Below are 22,541 nucleotides of genomic sequence, written 5' to 3'. Positions count from 1 at the left end.
CACTTAACAAATATTGAATTGAATGGAACTCCTCTGAGTTTATACTTCCCTTTCCAATTTTGTTATGAATAGGGCAATGGATTTGGAGTCAGGACTTTAAATTCTGCTTCAGACACTATCTGAAAGGCAAGTCATTTGACTTTTCTGTACTTGTTTCCTCATCTGCAATTTGAGTTGGACTCGATGGCCTTCCAGCTCCAGATCTGTGAGCCTAAGAATTAAAACTGTTTAAAAGTAGAATGGTTCTCAGAGGAGATTTCTCATCATTTAAAAGGCTTCATTCAGAGAGGCAAGATGACTACATCTAACTTGAACTTATTCTAATTCAGATATGGGTCAAACTAAATAGTCTATGAGGTTCCATTTAGTTCCAATAAATGTAATCTGTAAAATGGAGACAATCCTGCATTACTTATCACCTAAGTCACAGGAAAAGAAATGTTTTGTAAGTCTTAATGCATTGCATAGAAATGTGCTATTATGAATAAAAACTAGTCTTAGACATAATTTCTCACTTCACCTAACATATTTTGCTGATATTATTGAATGCATTCTTTCAGTTAGTCTGCATATTCTGCATTTTATACAATGAATATAAAACTCTTTGCAGCTTGTTCTAATTTTAATAACTTTTCTTGAATGTTAAGTGTTTTAAGTGAGTTTAATTTCACAAGCCTTTTATAATCTCTGGAGTTGAAATGTGATGTACTAAAATTGAGTTAAATCCATAAGCTTTACAGATATTATTTTGTTTTACAAATTATGGAAGAGCTGGCAAAACTGAAGCTGGCTCACAAACTGTGTTGACATTCAACAAAGAAAAGGTCAGAGTAATGAGCTGATGTCAGTATGTTCATACTGTACTACAATAAAGCTGTCTCAATAACTGCAAACCAAGCTGCTATTTCCTATCAGTGAGAAGAACTACTCAACACCTAAACTGTGTTACAAAAACATTGCTTCAATAATGGTTTAATTACTCTCAAGAATCACTATAACCTGCATTGCCTGTTTCAAGATAAAGTTTGGAATCTCTTATGATAGAACCTCTCCCTAAGTCAGCTGAAATAACTTGTTTTATAATGAGTTCTTCTGTTCTGTATATAAACAGTTAACATGTGAAACTGTGAAACTACCAATCTAACTGAAGATATTGCCATTTTGTGAATTGTATCACGATTCAATTTTTAGCCTCTGTAGTATTTTGTGGGCAAGTTTCTTGGCCTTTTTTTTTTTTAACACATCCAGTAGGTATGATGGGAATGGTCTATAAATGAATTAAGAGGAATTATAATATTGGAGTACCTCTAATTCTTTTGCACCATAACTCACCTTTAGGGTACCTCCCATGCCTACTGCATGTACCTACACAAACAGGCCCTGCCCCCTCCATAACTGGTTTGTTCAGTTTTTTTTCAGAACATCCTGGAATCTATAGTTTGAGGATCTTGGAGTAGAGAAGTAATTGCAATCCTTTCATTCTTTAGAAGAGCAAGATCTTAATCTAAGGGTGAAAATGGGTGAATGCTTTCAACCGTTGATATGCCCACCAGTCCTGAAGACACCAGACACAGTCAGAATGTAAAGGCTCCCTTAGACCAGGGATGTGATCTGGGCTGGTTCATACAAGTGTGGACATGCTTCTTTTCCCATCTGTATTTCCATTGGTAGGCACATTGTAAAGGCTTAAAAAATGTTTCATTCATTTTTTTTCCTTTAAATTCTACAATATTTAATGACAGATGGTTAACTTAAAAAAGGTTAACAAATCAATTGTACAAATTGGCTATTTTGAAATTCTTGCAAAACTACTTTTGACAATTGATTCTTCCAAAGAATTTTTATGTATAGGGATATTTATAGCAACTCTTCTCTGGTAGTGGGGAGCTAGATGCCCTGCATTTGGGGAATGAACGAATTGAACAAATTGTGGTGTGTGATTGAAATACTCTCTTGTTATGGGAAATGATGAACAGGATGCTCTTGATGAAAAACTAACAGGAGCAGATGAAAAGGGAAATGACTGTATACAAAGTTAACAGCAAGGCTGCAGGATGATCAGCTGTGGATGACCTACCTTTTCTCAGCAATGCTGTGGCCTAGGAGAACCCTGAAGGGCTTAAGATAAAGAATGTTATCCATCTTAAAGACAGAGCTGATGGCATCTGAATACTGGCTGAAGAATGCCTTTCTTTTTTTCACTTTATTTTTCTTGAGGTTTCTCTTTTTTTGGGGGGGTTGTGTTTACTTTTTACAACATGACTATTTGTAGTAATGTTACAAAAATAATTTTTTAAAAAATTGCTTTTTCCTAAGATCCACATAATTTAATCCTGGCCTAAAATTTAATTACAAGGTCATTTTTATCCAAATTTGCCTGAGCAAAGGCTGTATTTGGTATTCCTGGAACAATCAATCAGCAAGTTGGGTTTCAATGGCCCAGAACAAACTATAAAGTGCCCTGAACCTCCAGACAACTGTCAAGTCTCTATTTTAAAGTGAGTTGCCACTATTGTTCTTTTAGAAACCGAAGGGATGGGAATTCAGGGAAGCCTGATGAACTGATGCTGAGCGAGATGAGCAGAATCAGAAAAATACTGTACACCCTAACAGCAATATGGGAGTGATGATCAACCATAATGGACTTGCTCATTCCATCAGTGCAACAATCAGGGATGATTTGGGGCTGTCTGCAATGGAGAATATCATCTGTATCCAGAGAAACAACTGTGGAGTTTGAACAAAGTCCAAGGACTATTTCCTTTAATTTAGGAAAAAACCCTGATATCTTATTGTCTGATCTTGCTATCTCTTATACTTTATATTTCTTCCTTAAGGATATGATTTCTTTCTCATCACATTCAATTTGGATCAATGTATACCATGGAAACAATATAAAGACTGACAAATTGCCTTCTGTGGGGGTGGGGGCAGGGAAGTAAGATTAAGGGGAAAACTGGAAAACTCAAAATAAATAGTCTTTAATAAAAAAAAAAATAAAATGAGTTGCCTAACTTCAAACTAGGATCTAGGAAATAACACAAATGATCGACACACTAAGAAAAGCTGTCTTTAGGGCTGAGAATGATATGCAGATAAAAGAGTATTTGGCAAGGCACACTATACTTTATTTGAGAAATGAGACAAAACCTTTGCATGATCAGCTAGTCATTTCATGTGACAATCCAACCCACTCTCTAAGGCTGCTGATTTTTCCCCAGACGTTGTAACATTTGCAGAATTTTTATTTTTATGTCTTTTGGGATCTAAAAGTCAGATATAAATAACTGAGAAAACACCTGATGCTGGGAGGCAAATTCCATGTTCCTAAGGTGAAGGATTCAATATTGTTGTCCTATTTTTGTCCAGGAAAAGTTAGGGTACTCAATATTTGCTTGTCTGACATTTTACAGAGAAAGAGGTGTGAGATAAATTAGTGAGACCCCTTCCAATTTAAGATTTACCAAAGATACCACCACCTTCCACTGTATATTCAAGCTTTCATTCCCATCTCAAAGGAGTTCATTCAGCATCTTTTGACTTCTAGACTGTCCTTCATTTCAGTGTACTTATACTTCCAATCTACTGGTCTCTCCTGTTTATTTGTAGAAATTTGTCATTGGGGATCCACATTGCTCTATTTTGCAAATTATTTGTGTACAGGTCATAAATGGTGGCCATTTTTTCAGTCTGACTTCCTGCACAATCCTGGTTTCTCCTATCTGGAACATCCTGCTTTAATTTCAGATACTCTTGGGATAGGGCTTTGTGTTTCAACAGGTTAATCAGTCACCCTATGGTCACTTAATAAGTATCTATCAGACTATGTGTATCATGTACTCTGAAGATAAAACGAAAGGGAAAAGACAGTCTCTGCTCTCAACTTGCTCACATTCTAATTGGGGAAACAATATGTAAACCACTTGTACAAATGGGAAATATACTGAATACACTGGAGATAAATCAACAGAGGGAAATATTAAGATGAAGCTTTTTAGAATATTTTAAATATATTTTTCTTTTTAAAATTTTCAGTTCTAGATTCCCTCTCCCATGCTACTCCCCCACCTACTGAGAAGAAAAACTGTTATCAAGTATATTTGTGAAATTATGCAAAACATCCTTCCATATTAGCCTTATTGAAAAAATAAAGCAAGAAAATTATACTTCAATTTACATTCAGAATTCATCTGTTCTCTCTGGAAGTGGATAACAATTTTTTAAATCATCTTTTGGAACTGTTTAAGATCACAGTATTGATCAGAGTAAAGTTTTTCTCTGCTTATCAATACATTGCTGTTACTATGAACAATGATTTCTCCATTCTTCTCACTTCATTTTGCATCAATTCATAGAGGTCTTGCCATGTTTTTTAGTGAAACCACTCCCCTTAGTATTTTATATAGCACAATAGTATTCTATCACAATCATATGCCACAACTTATTCAGCCATTCCCCAACTGATGAGCATCTTAGAAGCTATTAGGATAAAGAGGAATCAGGGGAGTCTTCTTGTGGAAAGTGGTAGGAAATCAGAGAAAGCAAAGGGGAAAATGAGAAAGGAGAACATTCCAGGAATGGAAGATAAGTGGTCAAAATGCCCAGTTGAGGAACATCAAGGTCAGAGTCAGAGGAGCACAAAGTACGTAAATAAAGTATAAGACTGGAAAGGAGGGGCAACTAGGTGCCACAGTAGATAGAGCCCTGGTCCTGAAGTCTGGAGGACCTGAGTTCAAATCCAACCTCAGACACTTAATAATTACCTAGCTGTGTGACCTTGGGCAAGTCACTTAACCCCATTGCCTTGCCAAAAAAAAAAATAATACTGGAAAGGTAGTTGTGGTAGCAGGTTATCAAGAGCTTTGAACACCAACCAGAGGATTTGATATTTGACTCTGGAGGTGATGGGGAGCCTCCAGAGTTTATCAAATTGTAATTGTGATAAGCCAACTAAATTTGGTACTTAAGAGATTATACTAATTTTGAAGAGAGCAATTTCAGATTGAATAATGAAGTCAAAAAAGCTCCCTTTTCTCTTTCTTTTTGCAAGGCAATGGGGTTAAGTGACTTGCCCAAGGTCACCCAGCTAAGTATTAAGTGTCTGAGACTACATTTGAACTCAGGACCTCCTGACTCCAGGGCCGGTACTCTATCCACTGCACCATCCATCTGCCCAAAAGCTTTCTTTTCAATGAAAAGAAAATGAGGCAACTAGCTATTGCCTTTGTATCTTCTGAAAGGAACAAAATGGAGCCAGCTGGATTCTAATTCTCCTTCCTTCATGTCCAAGGAAGCCCAATCCCTCCTCCTAGGGGATACCAACCCCAGACCATTCTAGTTCACTAGCTGGACTGAGTCATGTCTGCCCTATTATACAGGATTGATGGAGGGTGGGAGTATATTCTGGGCAGGTTCCCTAAATTGTATTCTACTCCTGAGCTGAAAGAAAAAATATCTTTCATCTACACCTCTCTTTTCTTGCCATATGACTGGGAAAAAGCTGAGGTCTGTAGCTTGCTGCAAGATGTTAGGGAGAGAACAGGCATGGTATGTGCTGGCAGAGGCTGCAACAAATTCCTAAGTAGATTCCAAAGTAGATAGAGGGGATGAGTTGAATTTTTGAATTAGTATTCTCTATTGTTAATTCATAAAGCAGTTATCTGGTTGGGTCACTTGATTTCTTGTCTTGTACTCTCCCTATGAAGCATATTTTTTTGTATCTAGCAGGGACCAAAGAAAATGCTCAGTCCTCCACCTTATTTGTCATTTGGCTTGGAAATGTCAATCTCTTAAACTTGAATGATAATTGGAATTTACAAAGATAGCCAAGTATCTTGTGGAAATGATGGTAAATTTGCAATTCTAATTTGGTCAGTTTCCAAAGGAAATGAGACCCCTGAAATTTATAGACTATATCTTGGGGGAGATTTTATATCTTGCGGATTAGTTATTTCGGTTGTGTCTAACTTGTGACCCCTTTTTTGAATTTTCTTGGCAGAAACAATGGAGTGGTTTGCCACTTCCTTTTCCATCTCATTTTACAGATGAGGAAACTGAGGCAGAGTTAAGGGACTCCCCCAGGGTCACACAGCTAATAATGTCTGAGGCCAGATTTGAAGGTAGGTCTTTCTGTGAAGGCTCAGCACTCTGTCTGTACCACCTGGCAGGCGCTTCAAAGTCTGCTGAAAGAATAAAACTTGAACTTCTTCCTACTAGAAGACTGAACAACACCATGAAAAGAACTAGAAAGTCGAGGTATGCTTGGGATGCCTGGTTTCCCTCAGACCTGGGCCAGGTTCCTCAATAAGGGGAATCTTTCTGTTTTGAGGCCCCATTTCTCATTTATAAGGGGAATCTTTGTTTTGAGACCCCATTTCTCATTTTATAAGGGTAATCTTTCTGTTTTGAGGCCCCATTTCTTATTTTATAAAGGGGAATTTTTCTGTTTTGAGGTCCCATTTCTCATTTATAAGGGGAATCTTTCTGTTTTGAGGCTCCATTTCCTCATTTATAAGGGGGATCTTTCTGTTTTAAGACCCCATTTCTCATTTATAAAGGGGAATTTTTCTGTTTTGTGGCCCCCATTTCTTATTTTTTAAAGGGAATCTTTCTGTTTTGAGGGCCCCATTTCTCATTTATAAGGGGAATCTTTCTGTTTTGAGGCCCCATTTCTCATTTATAAGGGGAATCTTTCTGTTTTGAGGCTCCATTTCTCATTTATAAGGGGAATCTTTCTGTTTTAAGACCCCATTTCTCATTTATAAAGGGGAATCTTTCTGTTTTGAGGCCCCATTTCTCATTTATAAGGGGAAATCTTTGTTTTGAGACCCCATTTCTCATTTTATAAGGGTAATCTTTCTGTTTTGAGGCCCCATTTCTTATTTTATAAAGGGGAGTTTTTCTGTTTTGAGGTCCCATTTTCTCATTTATAAGGGGAATCTTTCTGTTTTAAGACCCCATTTCTCATTTATAAGGGGAATCTTTCTGTTTTAAGACCCCATTTCTCATTTATAAAGGGGAATTTTTCTGGTTTGTGGCCCCATTTCTTATTTTTTAAAGGGAATCTTTCTGTTTTGAGGCCCCATTTCTCATTTATAAGGGGAATCTTTCTGTTTTGAGGCCCCATTTCTCATTTATAAGGGGTATCTTTCTGTTTTGAGGCTCATTTCTCATTTATAAGGGGAATCTTTCTGTTTTGAGGCCCCATTTCTCATTTATAAGGGGTATCTTTCTGTTTTGAGGCTCATTTCTCATTTATAAGGGGAATCTTTCTGTTTTGAGGCCCCATTTCTCATTTATAAGGGGTATCTTTCTGTTTTGAGGCTCATTTCTCATTTATAAGGGGAATCTTTCTGTTTTGAGGCCCCATTTCTCATTTATAAGGGGTATCTTTCTGTTTTGAGGCTCATTTCTCATTTATAAGGGGAATCTTAATGTTTTGAGGCCCTATTTTTTATTTTATAAGGGGAATCTTTAAGGCCCCATTTCTCATTTATAAGCGGAATCTTTCTGTTTTGAGGCTCCATTTCTCATTTATAAGGAGAATCCTGTTTTAAGACCCCATTTCTCATTTATAAAGGGGAATTTTTCTGTTTTGTGGCCCCATTTCTTATTTTTTAAAGGGAATCTTTCTGTTTTGAGGCCCCATTTCTCATTTATAAGGGGAATCTTTCTGTTTTGAGGCCCCATTTCTCATTTATAAGGGGAATCTTTCTGTTTTGAGGCCCCATTTCTCATTTATAAGGGGAATCTTAATGTTTTGAGGCCCCATTTCTCATTTTATAAGGGGAATCTTTGTTTTGAGGCTCCATTTCTCATTTATAAGGGGAATCTTTCTGTTTTGAGGCCCCATTTCTCATTTATAAGGGGAATCTTAATGTTTTGAGGCCCCATTTCTCATTTTATAAGGGGAATCTTTGTTTTGAGGCCCCATTTCTCATTTATAAGGGGAATCTTTCTAAGACCCCATTTCTCATTTATAAGGGGAATCTTTCTGTTTTGAGGCCCCATTTCTCATTTATAAGGGGAATCTTTGTTTTGAGGCCCCATTTCTCATTTATAAGGGGAATCTTTCTAAGACCCCATTTCTCATTTATAAGGGGAATCTTTCTGTTTTGAGGCCCCATTTCTCATTTATAAGGGGAATCTTTGTTTTGAGGCCCCATTTCTCATTTATAAGGGGAATCTTTCTGTTTTGAGGCCCATTTCTCATTTATAAGGGGAATCTTTGAGACCCTATGTCTCATCCATTAAACACGTCTGCAATGAACTAGCGTAACAGAGGATGCAAGAAGGGTTTCAGCAGCGATAGTCGGCAGTCTTGTGGGTCCAGCAGAGTGTAAGCTGGACGACGTTTATTCAGGTCATCGGGGCGGCTCGGTGGCGCGGCGTTTGGGCGCCGGCCCTGGAGTTCAAGTCCGGCCTCGGACACGCGGGCAGGGCCCGGCCTGCGGCCCCGGCCAGGCCGCTCCACCCGCTGCCTCGCACAGGGCCAGTGGGGAGGCCGGGAGGCGGCCCGGGGCCGCGGGGGAGCGAGCGGAGGCTCCGTGCGCCGGGGCCTTCCCCACGGCGGCCGCGATCCGCGGGAGCGCAAGCGGCGCGCCCCGGGGGGGGGGGGGGCAACGAGTCGGGCCGGGGCCGGGGTTCGGGGGCCGAAGGGGCGGCCCACGCCCGGCCCGGCCCGGCGCAGACGCAGACGCTCCCGCTCCCCGCGGCCCCCCCGCCCGAGGCAGCTGGGGAAGGCCGTTTCCGGACTCCGGGCGGCGCGTCGGAGCGCGCACATGCGCAGTCGGTCCCGCCAGCTCCAGGTCCCTTCCCCGGCTCTGAGCCTCCGCCTAGAGGCGTCCGGGAAACTCCCGGCTCCCGTTTCCGGCTCGAGAGGCGCCGGCGCTTCCTTGTAGCCCGGCATTCTCCGCGGACGCCCCAGCGCCGCGGCGGGGCCGGAGCGCGGGGTCCTGAGGCGGGGCCCGCCCCTTCCGGTCTCTCCGGGTCCCGGCGCCGCGGCCCCGCCGGCTCCGGAGGTCGGGCGCGCGGGCGACATGTACTACAAGTTCAGCGGCTTCACCCAGAAGCTGGCCGGGGCCTGGGCCTCGTCCGCCTACAGCCCTCAGGTACCGGGGCCCACGCGCCTGGCCGGCGAGGGGTGCCAGCCCCGGCCGCCTCGTGGCCTCCGCCCGGCGGCGGCGCGCCCCGAGCGCGGGGGGCCCGGGGGGCCCGGAGGGGGGGGCGGGGGGCGGGGTGCAAGTGAAGAAGGACGAGTGGTCCGGGCGGCCCCGCCGTCACCCCGAGTTGCACCCCCGGCGGCCTCCTGCCGGGCCCGGGCACCGAGCGCCTCGTGCATTAGCAGTCACCCCGACTGGCAGCCGAGGTCTTCGTTCTCTCTCACCCCCACTTCTTTTTTTTCTATTTTTTCGACTTTTTTTTTAGGCTTTTGCAAGGCAAACGGTTACGTGGCTTGCCCAAGGTCACACGGCTAGGTCATTATTAATTGTCTGAGGTCGGATTTGAACCCGGGTCCTCCCGACTCCAGATTCCCTCACCTCCATTTCTATAACATTTAATTCGCTTCTTTCTTTCCTCTGACACCGCACAGGCCCGGGCCGGGCCCTTGGAACTTCTGGTGTCTGGACTGTTGAGGTGTCCGGCCCCAAGCCTCTCCGTCCTCTAGTAAGCCAGCAAAGTGCTTTTCCTAAAGTCCGGGTCTGATCGCGGCAGGTGACTGTCCAGCAGACTCTGTTCTGAGGCCTTGGTCATCTGGCCCCTGCTGTCCTTGTGTTCTCCATTCGCCACTCCTTGCCTAGACGCCGAACTCTTCAGTGCCTCCATACTTGGAATTCTCCTAATCTCTGCTTCCCGGCTTTTTTTGGCTTCCATAGGAAATCTTTCCCCGTGCTCCTTAGCTCTAGTGCCTTCCCTCTTTTAGCTAGTTCCTAATTATCTAGTCGTAAGGTTTGTTTGCATCTTTTGTTGTTCTTCCCTCTTTTAGCTAGTTCCTAATTATCTAGTCGTAAGGTTTGCATCTTTTGTTGTTTCCCCCATTGGACTGAACTCACTGCTTTGTTCCTCCATACTTGGAATTCTCTCTCTCTTAATCGCTGCTTCTTGGTTTCTGGTTCAAGTTTTGCACAAAATCTTTCCCCGTGCTCCTTAGCTCTAGTGCCTTCCCTCTTTTAGCTAGTTCCTAATTATCTAGTCGTAAGGTTTGTTTGCATCTTTTGTTGTTCTTCCCTCTTTTAGCTAGTTCCTAATTATCTAGTCGTAAGGTTTGCATCTTTTGTTGTTTCCCCCATTGGACTGAACTCACTGCTTTGTTCCTCCATACTTGGAATTCTCTCTCTCTTAATCGCTGCTTCTTGGTTTCTGGTTCAAGTTTTGCACAAAATCTTTCCCCGTGCTCCTTAGCTCTAGTGCCTTCCCTCTTTTAGCTAGTTCCTAATTATCTAGTCTAAGGTTTGTTTGCATCTTTTGTTGTTCTTCCCTCTTTTAGCTAGTTCCTAATTATCTAGTCTGTTTGTTTGCATCTTTTGTTGTTTCCCCCATTAGACTGAACTCACTGGTTTGTTCCTCCATACTTGGAATTCTCTCTCTCTTAATCGCTGCTTCTTGGTTTCTGGTTCAAGTTTTGTACAAAATCTTTCCCAGTGCTCCTTAGCTCTAGTGCCTTCCCTCTTTTAGCTAGTTCCTAATTATCCTGTCTAAGGTTTGTTTTGTATCTTTTGTTGTTTTCCCCACTAGACTGAACTCCCCAATGCTTTTCATTATATTCTGGCTTTCAGCAGTATCTGCTACCCGGTAGGCATTTAATCAATATTCTTGACTGAGAGGAGTCAGTAAACAAGCATTTATTAAGAATTTACTGTGGAATACAATGAAAGAAAGGCAAACACTATAAACCCCCACTCCCACCTCCCTCCCCCAGAAAATCACAGTGAATTCACTGCAGCAAAACTGGAATATGAAAACAGCTAGTAGGCCATTTGTTTGGAACATAACATGAGTGAAAGGGAATAACATGAAAAAAAGGCCTAGAAAGTCATTGGGTCTTTACAGAATCAGAACATTTCAGAATCCAAAGACTACGAAGTAACCATAAACCCTAAAAATAATCCTTCCTATCCACCTGGTCATCTAGGCTTTTTTTTTTTAACTCACAGTAAGTGGATTTACCACCTTCCAAAGCCTTTTATTTCAGGACAGCATTGATTTGAAGATTTTTTTTTCCTTACAGTGAGAATCATAGACAGACAAACAGATACAGACACATTTTTATCACTTCTGAATTTGGAGTCTGAAAGAACTGGTTTTAAATCCTTCCTCTAACACTTTTTAGTCCTATGACCCTGAGCAAGTAATTTACTTTCTCATTTGTACAATGGGAGATTAGAGTAAGACAACTTCAAAGGGTTGTATGCGAATTTCAAATGACATATAATTTACTTAAATATTAAAGCACTATATAAATGCAGCTTTATTATTGCTGTTGCTATTTTACTTTGTCTTTTTGGTTAAATTTGCAAGACAATGGACAGATAGATTCTAAATAGTTACTGGGTGCCCTTCATCCCTGGGCTGTCATTCTTCTATTTTAAGTCATTCTAGAATTAGAAATCCCATTCTCAGACACCATCTTCTTAATCAGCTGTTCACTTCCCAAATATGCCTTTCTTTTCTGCATCTTTTGCCTTCAGTAAGTCATTAGTTATGAAAACACCACCTGTGTTTTGGCACCTTCTGCCAATATTCTTTGTGCACACATGAATTATCAGAAATGGAGAGTAATTATCAATCTCTTCTATTGACCAGGAGCTGCCTCAGTAGGTTGGTTTCAAACACTACTATTCTTCCTTTGACCTTTAATGTGTTGTTTCTCATAGGAGAAAGTACTTGCTTCCTCCTCAGATCTTTCAGTTCCCTACTTTATTGAAAGAGCTTAAATTATATTTTTAGCTCCAAGTCCTTAATTCCCTTCTCTTGGTGACATGCTTCCAGGTCAGTCAGAACCAGATTGTAGAAATGTCAGTTGGAACTGCAGTTTTTTTTAGTAGAAAGTTGATATTTTAGGGGTATTTGGCATTTGTGTGGAGAATGGCTTAGAAAGAAGACCTATCTGGAGAGGCTATTGAAATAATGATGAACAGTGAGGGTGGTGGTTGTATGAATGGAGAGAAGGTAGATGTGAGCAATGCGGAAACAGACTTGGCCTCAATTCAAGAATGGGAAACTGGGTGATTGAAAGAATAGTGAGATCTTCATCAGTTATAGGGAAATTAACTTTTTTCAAGTGAAGGCTTTTATATATTTTTTCCAATTATACATAAAAACAATTTTTACCATTTGTTTTTGAAAATACTTTGAATTCTAAATTCTCTCCTCCCCAGCCCCTCCCCCTCTCCTTGAGAAAGCAAACAATTTCATATAGATTTTACATGTGCAGTCATGCAAAACATAAGAAATGGGGAAATTTGAGAAGAGAGATGAATTTACTAGAGAATTTAGTGAGTTCGATTTTGAAAAAGTTTGGTTTGAGATGCCAGGAAACATCCAGGTAGATATATCCAGCAGGTTCCTATCAATAGAGGACTACAGTTTAGGAGTAAAATATGGACTGGTTGTAGTAGATAGAATGATAATTAAGCTAATGCTAGAAAGATTATAGAAAAAAGGCCTGTAGCGTAGCAGAGTTTTGGAATTTTACTCAGAGACATGGTTGATATATCCAGCAAAGGAGCCTGAGGTGCAGTGAGATAAGATAGAACCAACACTGAAACTTCAAGAGAGAATGATTGATAAGGGCTTCTTGCTTCAGAGAGGTCAAATAAAATCAGGAAAAGAATTTGAGGTTTGACTGTGAAAGGAGAAAAGATACAGGAAAGATGACTTATGAAATGGCAAGACTAAACGTTTTTTTAAAAGGGTAGAGGGATGTTTGTAGTTCATTGAGACAGAACTAAAGGATAAGGATAGATTAAAAATGAGAGAGACTGCTGGGGTGTGAAGAAGGGAGACAGGCAGAGGAGATACGATGAAATCCCAAGTAGAGTGATTGGCCTTGGAGTTCTCTCCTTCAGATACTAAAGTAGAAAAGCAAATTGAGAAGGACCTCTAGAAAGATTTTGAGATATGTAGATGAAAGAATAGATAAACTGTTAAGAGTATTGAGACAAGTAGTGTTAGGAAGGTGTATTTTGGAGGAAGCATTTTTAATTTTAATTACATTAGGTGATATTCTCTCAGTTGATTTAAGGTTTTCTTAGCTTGTTTTGTAAAAGTATGTAACTGTGTTAAGTTTCACCAAGAAAGTAATAAAACTGAATTCTAAAAACAATAGAATTAGTTACTAATAGTCCATTTTTCATTTTCCAGGATCAGTTGCCAGTTTATGTTTCATTTCCCCAGGAGCCTATGCTTGAAACTTTGTTGTTCTTAGTGTTACATGTATAACCTACATCAAATTATCATTGTCAAGGAGAGGAGGGAGAAAAATGTGGAACTCAAAAACCTTACAGAATAATAAATGTTGAAAATTTTCTTTGCATGTAGCTGGAAAAATTAATTAAAAAAAGAAACTTTGATTCTTTTCTATCCCTATTGCTTCCGTCTTATCAAGTTCTGCCCATTTCACTGACCAAGGTTGCCATTCTTTTCCTACTGCTGACTAGGGAGTCCAGGGTTCATTTCCTCTTCTCTCTACTATTTTAGAAGTTTCCTCTCCTTATTTTTCTGCCCTCTCCTTTAAACTTCTTCCTCTAATTCAGGGGTTTTTAACCTGGGGTCTGTGAATATGTTTTTAGAATATTTTAATAATTTTCAGTATTTTTTTTTAGGTTTTTTGCAAGGCAATGGGGTTCAGTGACTTGCCCAAGGTCACACAGCTAGGTAATTATTAAGTGTCTGAAGCTGGATTTGAACTCAGTTACTCCTGACTCCAGGGCCAGTGCTCTATCCACTGCACCACCTAGCTGCCCCCCCAATTTTCACTATTCTTGCCTTTTGTTTTATTTATTTTATATTTTTATGGAGAGAAGGTGTTAAATTTGATTTAAAATTTGATTCTGAGAAGGGGTCCAGAGACTTAATTACACTTTGGCTTAATTGCCAAAGAGTTCCCAAAACACAAAAGATGAAGAACTGTTCTAATGTATCATTAGGATAGCTGCAAAATTTGATCATGTGACTTCTCCCTATTTTCTACCACATAAAATCTAAATTCAGCCTTGCATTCCTGGCTCGTTATTATTTCTGGAGTCAAGACCACCTCTGAATCAAACTTTCTTTGCCATTAAGTCTGTATATTGTGAGTTGCTTACAAATTTATGTTCTGACCTTGGTCCTCATGCTGGCACAGCAGTCCTTCTCATCTCTGACTCCCTGTCACATTACAGTAGCTGTTCAAAACCTCTTTCCCCAAGTCCTTGTCTTTACTATTACTTCCATTAGAAATCCATGACTCTTGTTTTACTGAAATTGAAACCATCTAGCCCAATTTGTTCTCTATACCTCAAAACCCATCTTCTTATATCTGCTGTTCCCTTCCCCTTTTGCTAGGAAAAGTTATCTCTACTTGTGTCCAAGATCCTACCTTTTTCTTTTTCCTGGAATCTTGCTCTATTTATTACTTATTCATTTTTCATTTTCTTTTGACTCTTTTTCTCTAAACAAAAAGCTTCCCTGGATCCTGCCATCTTCTCAAGCTGTATCTTTCTTCCCTCTCATTGCTAAATTTCTAGAAATTATCTACACTTATTATCATGCCACTTATTACTTAATCCCCTATAACTTGTCTTTTGTTTCCACCACTTTAATAAACTGCTTCTCTAAAGCCAACCTTTTAATTTGCCAAATCCAGTGACCTTTTCTCAGGTCTTATTTTTCTTATCTGTATAGCATTCAGAACTCTCATTGACTTCCTTATAATCCATCCTCTCTTTACTTCTATAATAGTCCTAGTTTTCTGCTTACTTGTGTCTGATTTAGTAGTTATTCAACAAGTATTAATCCCTCTGTTATGTGGCAGGCCCTATGGCAGACACTGGATATAAAAACAGATAAAATAATCTGTGTGCAAAGGGTATACATAAGTATAAGTAGGATTAAATACATAATTAAGCATAAGGTCTTTTGGGAGGAAGGCAGTAGCAGTTGAGATTAGGAAAGGTTTCATGCAGAAGATTGTGCTTCAGTTGCATCTTAGAGGAAGATTTGATCTCTGAATTTGGAGGTGAAGATGGAGTTTGTTTCAAGCATGGGAGATGGTCAGTGCAAAAGCTTTAGGGTCAGAAGATAATGTATTATGTTTGAGGACCAGAATACAGGTCACTTTGACTGGATTGCACACACAGATGAGAGAGAAAAAGAGGTGGGGGGGAGGGGGAGAGAGAGAGAGGGAGGGAGGGAGGTCTGGAAAGAAATGAGGAACAGATCATAGAGAACTTTTTAGATTTTTCAAGGCAATGGGGTTAAGTGGCTTGCCCAAGGCCACACGGCCTTGGTGTCTGAGTGTCTGAGGTTGGATTTGAACATGGAGAACTTTCAAAGCTATTTTATTTTAGAAATTATAGAAAGCCATTATAGTTGATTGAGTAGAGAAGTGAAATGATCAGATCTTTGCTTAGGAAAATTATTTTGGAGACAGCACATAGCTTGGACTGGAATGGTGAGAGAATTGATACTGGTAACCAGTTAGGTGACTGTAAGAATAATACAGGTAAAAGATGATGAAGGCCTGTATTTAGGTTGTAGCTTTGTGAATAGAGAAGAGGGAGGTATCAGAAGAGAGAGGTGTAGTGAATGTAGAAACAGCTGGGTGGATATGTGGGATGAGGGAGATTGAGGAGTCCAGAATGATGCTGAGGTCACAGTCCTAGAGGTTGGCAGGATGGTAGTACCTTTCACAGAAATAAGGAAGTTTGGAAGAGGAGATGGTTTGGGGGGAAGATTGGGTTTAGTTTTGGTCATGTTGAGTTTAAGGTGTTTCTGTGACATTCATTTTGGAATGTCTAATAGACAAATGCTGTTGTGGGAGTAAAGCTTAGGGGAGAGACTATTTAGATGGTTTTAGACACACTTATATATCATCTGCATAGAGATTATAATTAAACTCATGGTCTCTGTTACGTTACTAAGAAATAGAATGTAGGGGGAGAAGTAAAGAAGATTTGAAAATAAGAATCAGGACTGGGAAAAGACCTTTAGATTTGGCAATTAAGAATTCATTGATACCTTTTTTTGGTGGGGGGATTGCAAGGCATTGGGGTTAAGTGACTTGCCCAAGTTCACACAGCTAAGAAAGTATTATGTATCTGAGGCTGGTTTTGAACTCGGGCCCTCCTGATGTTCTATCCACTGGGCCACCTAGCTGCCCCCATCATTGATATTTTGAGAGAGCAACTACAGTTGAGTGATAATGTAGGGAAGACAGATTTCAAAGGTTTGAGAAATTATTGAGAGAAGTAGAGACAGTGAGTGTAGACATTAGCCTTCAATGGTTCATCTTTTTCCAAACTATCTAGCTTTCTCCATTTTTTCTCTTTAATATCTCATTTGTGCAGATGGCTTCAAAACTGTAACTCTGAAAGTGCAGTTGTCCTGTTCCCATTTCCACATGCCTACTTGATATCTCTAATGTTTCATTGTCCTCTCAAGTTTAATTTCCTCCTACTCCTTTGTAAAACAAAACTCTTGCTTCTCTCCTCCTTTCCTATATGTTGATGATACTACCGATCCTTTGAACACTGAGGTTTAAAAGCACAGAACTTTTCCAAACATCTCCAGACTTTTACATCTCTTTATTCCTTTCCTTTTCCACTTGGATTTCTGTAATTTCTTCCCCACGTAAAAGCCTCCTAACCGGTTTCCCTGACTCCTGTTTTCAGTTCACCCTTCCCATTGTTGCCAGTTGAACTTTCATAAGGCCATGGTACTCACCTGCCCCCAAACTTTCAGGGGCTCCCTGTTCTTAGAGAAGAAAGTAAAAACGCCTCACTTAGCTTTCTAGTCCTGGTTGCTGTTTGGTCATTTAGCAGTCATGTCTGACTCTTTATGACCCCCATTTGGGGTTTTCTTGACAAAGTTCCTGGAGAGGTTTGTCATTCCTTTTCCAGCTCATTTTAACAGATATAGAAACTGAGTCAAGCAGGGTTTAGTGACATTCCCACAATCACAGAGCTCGTGAGTGTCTGAGGCTGGATTTGGACTTAGAAAAAGATAAGCCTTCCCGACTCAGCCTGATGCTTTCCACACTATGGCACCATTTCGCTGCTCAGTTCATTAGTCTACTCTTACTTTATTTATCAATATCTTAGTTGTTCTTTACTTCCCCATCACTATGCATTTGCCATTCCCAGAATTTATGCTTTTCACATTTCTGCCATTTGAAATACTTTTGGTCATAGTGTACTATCTTAGTAATAACTTTTTGTAATCATTTTTCTAATATTTTGTTTTAAGATTTTTGCATCCATATTCATTAGGGAAATTGGTCTATAATTTTCTTTCTGTGTTTTGACTCTTGCCGAATTAGGTATCAGCGCCATATTGGTGTCAGATGTTCATTCTTAATCTTTAGTCAGATATCATGTTCGTGTTGGCCTTGATATTCAGTAATGTTTCATTATATCTTGAGTTGCCTAATTTTTGTCTTCAGAAATGACTAAATGATCTTATCCAAGGCCCTCATTACATCTCTCTCTTGTCCTGCTTGTTTCTCTCTTCTCCAACCCATCCTAAACAATGTCAGATTATTCTTTCCCAGGTTAAGCTCTGACCATTAATCCTCAGCTTCAGATCCTTGACCTACCATGTAAATTCTCTCACAGTCCTGTCCAATGTTTATTTCTCACTACTTTTCAAGACTCTTATTCTAACCTCTCCAGTCATATGTAATTCATTTAAATTCTAGCCTGTTTTTATTCATAGTCATTTCTTAAGCATGGAATTAATGCCCTGCCGTAGACTTCATGTGAAAGTCCTACTTTTTGATCTTCTAGTGGACCTAGATTTTTTTCTTGAGGAAAAAGTGTTTATAAGTGGCAGCAAGGGATAGTGGTCAGAAGGCTGCCTTGGAAGACCTCAGTTCAGGTTTGACCTTCAAAACATTCTAGTCTAAAACAATGACCTAACCTCTCTGTAAGAATAAATTAAGGGGGATTTCCACTCTGGAAATTCCTTACAATGATGAAATCTTAAGCCTAGTCCTTTTTCTTTGGAGGGAGAGTGCATGTTTAGAGCAAGGTTTGTCATAAAAGAAGGGGCAGAACTTCTTTGTAGAGTGTTGGTAGACTGGACGGCAGACTTTTGGGGAGAGGAGAATGAGAGGAAAGGGTTTGACTATGTATCTGGGCCCCCACCATTCCTGAGAGCAGAGCTTCTTAGAAGATTCACTTAAATTTCAACCAAATAATTATTTTTTTTTCCTTTCTTTACAGGGTTTAAAACCTGTGGCATCCTCAGAATCACCACCTATCATATTTGCCACACCAACAAAATTTGCCTCAGAAATAACTCCATATGATTATGCTGGGAAAAACAAAGTTCCAGAGCTGCAGAAATTTTTTCAGGTATGAGTAGAAAAAAAACTTATGAAATATTCAGTTTTTTTGTGACCTTTTAAGAAGTTTTCTTCCCACAACTTGAGTTGTCTGTTTTAGTACTCATACCACCTCCATTTTCATACATGACTTTTTTCTAATTTAAATATTTTTGTTTATTTGTTTTTCCAACTACACGCAATGGTAGTTTTTAACCAGTCTTTTTTTTTTTTTTGTAAGGTTTTGTGTTTCATATTTTTCTCCCTCTCTTCCCTCTCTTCTCCCCTGACAGAAGTAATTTAATATAGGCTCTCCATGGGTAACTATGCTAAACTTAGATCCATATTAATCATTTCCTCACATCCCTTGAAAGTAATTTTTTTCCTTTTATCTACAGACTTTATTTTTACTTTCTGATTAAAGTGAAGTACTTATGTTGCAGGTGGCATTTCATAGGATCAAAGATTTTTTAGTTGGATACACAATTAAGTCTTGATATGTCTGCATTAGAGGAGGTGAATAATCCAAAAAGCATTCTGTTTAGCTTTAAAGACAGGGTCATGATTTTTTTAAAAAATTGCTAGCAAGGGGCAGCTAGGTGGCGCAGTGAGTGGATAAAGCACCGGCCTTGGAGTCAGGAGTACCTGGGCTCAAATCCGGTCTCAGACACTTAATAATTACCTAGCTGTGTGGCCTTGGGCAAGCCACTTAACCCCATTTGCCTTGCAAAAAAAAAAACTAAAAAAAATTGCTAGCAGTTCCATGTCATAATTTTTTTAGAAGATTAAATTATTAAAATTCAGTCCTTCTCCATTCTCAGCCTACAAGGGAATGAGGTTCATTGTGGTATAATAAAAGGGCCTCCAGCCAGATGCTGCTATTTGTGATCTATGTGACTTTGGATGAGTCATTCCTCTGGGCCTTGGTTTCTTCATTGTAAAAGTAAGGGGGTTTAATGAGATGATCCCTAAAGTCCATTTAAGATCTAGAGCCTCTGAAACTTGCTGAAAAGCAGAAGCAAGTGAGATTGGAATTCAAATATTCTAAATATATTCATTTCAAAAAATGGATAATCTGTATGCATAATTTTTTTCCCCTTGTTTTTACAAAACAATAGGTTCAAGTGACTTGCCCAAGGTCACACAGCTGGGTAATTATTAAATGTCTGAGGTCAAATTTGAACTCAGGTCCTTCTGACTCCAGAACTTGTGCTCTGTCCACTACACTGCCCCCTATATGCATAATTAAAGCTTACTGTTAAGAAAAAAGAGGGGTGGCTAGGTGGTGCAGTGGATAGAGCACTGGCCCTGGAGTCAGGGTTCAAAATTTGCCACAGACACTTAATAATTACCTAGCTGTGTGGCCTTGGGCAAGCCACTTAACCCCATTTGCCTTGCAAAAACAAAACCTAAGAAAAAGAGATGTTGCAGAGTATTCTTTACTGATTGCAGAAATATTCATTACACCTACCTCCCCCCCCCCCCCCCCCCCCTTTATGCCACTGTCTTTCTACTCATTCTCACTCAGCTCACATCAACAGTCATCTACCACATCTGGTCAGTCTTTCTCCACATCTCTTGTAGGCTTCCTCCTTCCTGTAGGCTAATCACTATCCCCTTCCTGACACTTAGAACTTTTCCTTTAGATTGTCACAATAATATATTAGTTGTTCTACCTCTAGTCTCTCTGTCTTTCAGTCCATCCTCTATATGGCCATCAAAGTGCAGGTTCTGCCCATGTTACTTCCTCACTTTCTCCCCACACTAATGAAGTTCTAGTATATCCCAGTTAACCTTCAGGGGCTCTTTATTACCTCTAGAATCAGCTTTATTCTCCTAGTTATTTAAAGCTCTCAACAGTTTGATCTCTTCCTGTCTCCATGAACTCTGGGTTCTAACATGACTGTTGCTTGCTGTTCTTTGTGGATATTGCTCCTTAAATCGGGGGGTTGACCTTTCCTGAACCCCCCAGCTTTGTGCCCACTCCCCTCTCCATTTACCCTCCATGTATCCTCCCTGTCTCCTTCGAGTAAGAGCTCCCAGGGCCTTGCTCAGAGCCCAGCAACTGGGAACTCCTGGTGATTGTTTGATTTCTGTGTTCGACCCATAAATGCCCTGATCTCAAACTGAAAGAGACTTAGAAATTGTCTTATCCAGTTTTCATTTGATAGATAAAGAAACTGAGGCTGCTCAGTGACATGAAGTCAGCTGGCCCAGGCTTCCAGACTCCAAATGTAGTTCTGTTCCCATTTGTAAGATGATTTTCTTTGAACTGGGGTACTACCCATTGCTTTTTTTATATGATGAACAGGACCTGAGAGGGTATTTTAATGAATTGAAGGTAGAAGTGAAGCATTTTGGAGATGATGGAACTTTATGGACTGAAGCTACTTTTATAGATTTTCACTTAATATACAGATTTTATTTGTGTTTTTTTTTGTTTTGTTTTTGTTTTTGTTTGTTTTTTAGGTTTTTGCAAGGCAGTGGGGATAAGTGTCTGAGGTCGGACTTGAACTCAGGTCCTCCTGACTCCAGGACTGGTGCTCTGTCCACTGCGCCACCTAGCCACCCCATATACAAGATTTTAAAAGCTTAATGGAAAATGAAGTACAAAAATGGACCTGAACTCATACATACTTAATAGGCCTTTGTATTCAGACTTTGGTTTTCTTAGGTTCAGGCTTGCATATTAAGCAAACAGTATTTTGTTTTGCCTGAGTACTGATTTTATATTAGATCTTTCGTTCTTGAGTATGCTTTTCCTCATTAAACTTAGTCTTTGATTAAGTGCCTCAGAAATAAGAACTCTGTGTCATAAAAGATATATTTACTTAAGCCCAAATTGGGAATGACCGCATATTTAGAAACTGTGTTTATGTGAAAATGTCTAGTATTTTATTTAATGTTCACAGGAATTAATTTTGTTTCTTATAAAAATTTATCATGCTAGTGGATTAGTTTTAGAATCTCTTGACTTGTATCTTCTTGCTCCTTGGTACTTGCATATATATTAATACTTGCTGTTTTCTTTCCTCCAAGAAGTCTGATGGTCTACCTGTCCACTTGAAACACGGTCTACCTGACCAAATGCTCTATCGGACCACCATGGCTTTGACTCTGGGAGGGACCATCTACTGCCTGATAGCTCTCTACATGGCTTCACAACCCAAAAACAAATGAACTGCATTTCATAATACTGATTTATTAACAAGAGTTTTGGCATAAAACCCTTTGAATTGTCTATTTTCCTAATAGTGATTTTTTTTGACCTGTGTAAGTTTATATTGTTCAGAATGAATTAGAGGGCTGATCAATGAGGAAACATTTTGGTTGGTTGGTTTCTGAAAAGAAATGGGTTATCAGAACATTTTGAAGTTAGTTATTATTTAAGCAAAAGTGATGATACCCTTCTAATTTGACCTCTCATTTCTCCAGAGGTTGGCAGGCTAGCTCATTCACAACTCACTTTGATAAGGCCACCAGAGATTTCTGGTTGTGCCTTCCAGCCCACAAGAGAGATTCTAAGTTGGGGAAGCTTTTCTGTCACCAGATGTGCTGGGAGGAGGGGATTCACTGAAGCCAGCACCAGTGATAGCAAGGCCTTTAACATCCTGATGCCAAAAAATCTGTTCTTTTTGACACCACAGGTTTCACTGGGAATTTAATTAGTTGTTAATTTGGGGAATTTTTTCATCTTGCAGCATGGCATTATATTCTGTTAACTGTCCATAATACCTGTAACTTTGTCATATAGTTTCAAAGAGGTTATATGCCTGATCTTTAAATATTCCAGAAATGAAGATTCTGTATTTATTCCACCATGGGAACAGAACAGCTCTTATTGAAAGTTTTGCACTTTGGACTGAACTGTTGTACAGTATTTCCCTCCCTGTGGTTCTTCTTTACTCTTGTTAAATTGCTGTAGCCTTATGGTATAATTTATTTTTGCTTGTGGAATAAATGCAAGAATTGAGAAGTTTCAAGCTGAGTTTTTATTTTGAATTAAATGACCTTTTCA

The 22,541-nt window shown here is 39.7% G+C and overlaps 1 protein-coding gene across 2 annotated transcripts; it reads left to right on the top strand.

Annotated features, from left to right (window-relative positions):
• Positions 1-8,957: 8,957 nt before the first annotated feature.
• Positions 8,958-21,750, top strand: LOC141501003 (cytochrome c oxidase subunit 7A2-like, mitochondrial). Of its 2 annotated transcripts, none has more exons than XM_074204641.1 (3): positions 8,958-9,110; positions 18,423-18,554; positions 21,566-21,750. In XM_074204641.1, the coding sequence occupies exons 1-3, from the start codon at positions 9,039-9,041 to the stop codon at positions 21,701-21,703; spliced, it is 342 nt and encodes a 113-aa protein (XP_074060742.1). In that variant the 5' UTR covers positions 8,958-9,038; the 3' UTR covers positions 21,704-21,750. The 2 variants fall into 2 exon arrangements, with proteins under 2 accessions (XP_074060742.1, XP_074060750.1); XM_074204649.1 differs by having other exon boundaries at positions 21,563-21,750.
• The last annotated feature ends 791 nt before the right edge of the window (positions 21,751-22,541 follow it).

The sequence above is a fragment of the Macrotis lagotis genome, chromosome 1, assembly GCF_037893015.1.
Source record: "Macrotis lagotis isolate mMagLag1 chromosome 1, bilby.v1.9.chrom.fasta, whole genome shotgun sequence".
NCBI classification, from domain to species: domain Eukaryota; kingdom Metazoa; phylum Chordata; class Mammalia; order Peramelemorphia; family Peramelidae; genus Macrotis; species Macrotis lagotis.
Note: the sequence above shows the minus strand (reverse complement) of the source record. Positions and strands in the feature narration are given on the sequence as shown.

What these genes read in the sequence shown, in the direction of transcription:
- LOC141501003 (XM_074204649.1), top strand. Translation starts at nt 9,039, where the DNA reads ATGTACTACAAGTTCAGCGGCTTCACCCAGAAGCTGGCCGGGGCCTGG. An exon ending in CGTCCGCCTACAGCCCTCAG is followed by an intron (nt 9,111 to 18,422) that starts GTACCGGGGCCC and finishes CTTTCTTTACAG; the next exon opens with GGTTTAAAACCTGTGGCATC. An exon ending in AGCTGCAGAAATTTTTTCAG is followed by an intron (nt 18,555 to 21,562) that starts GTATGAGTAGAA and finishes CTTTCCTCCAAG; the next exon opens with AAGTCTGATGGTCTACCTGT.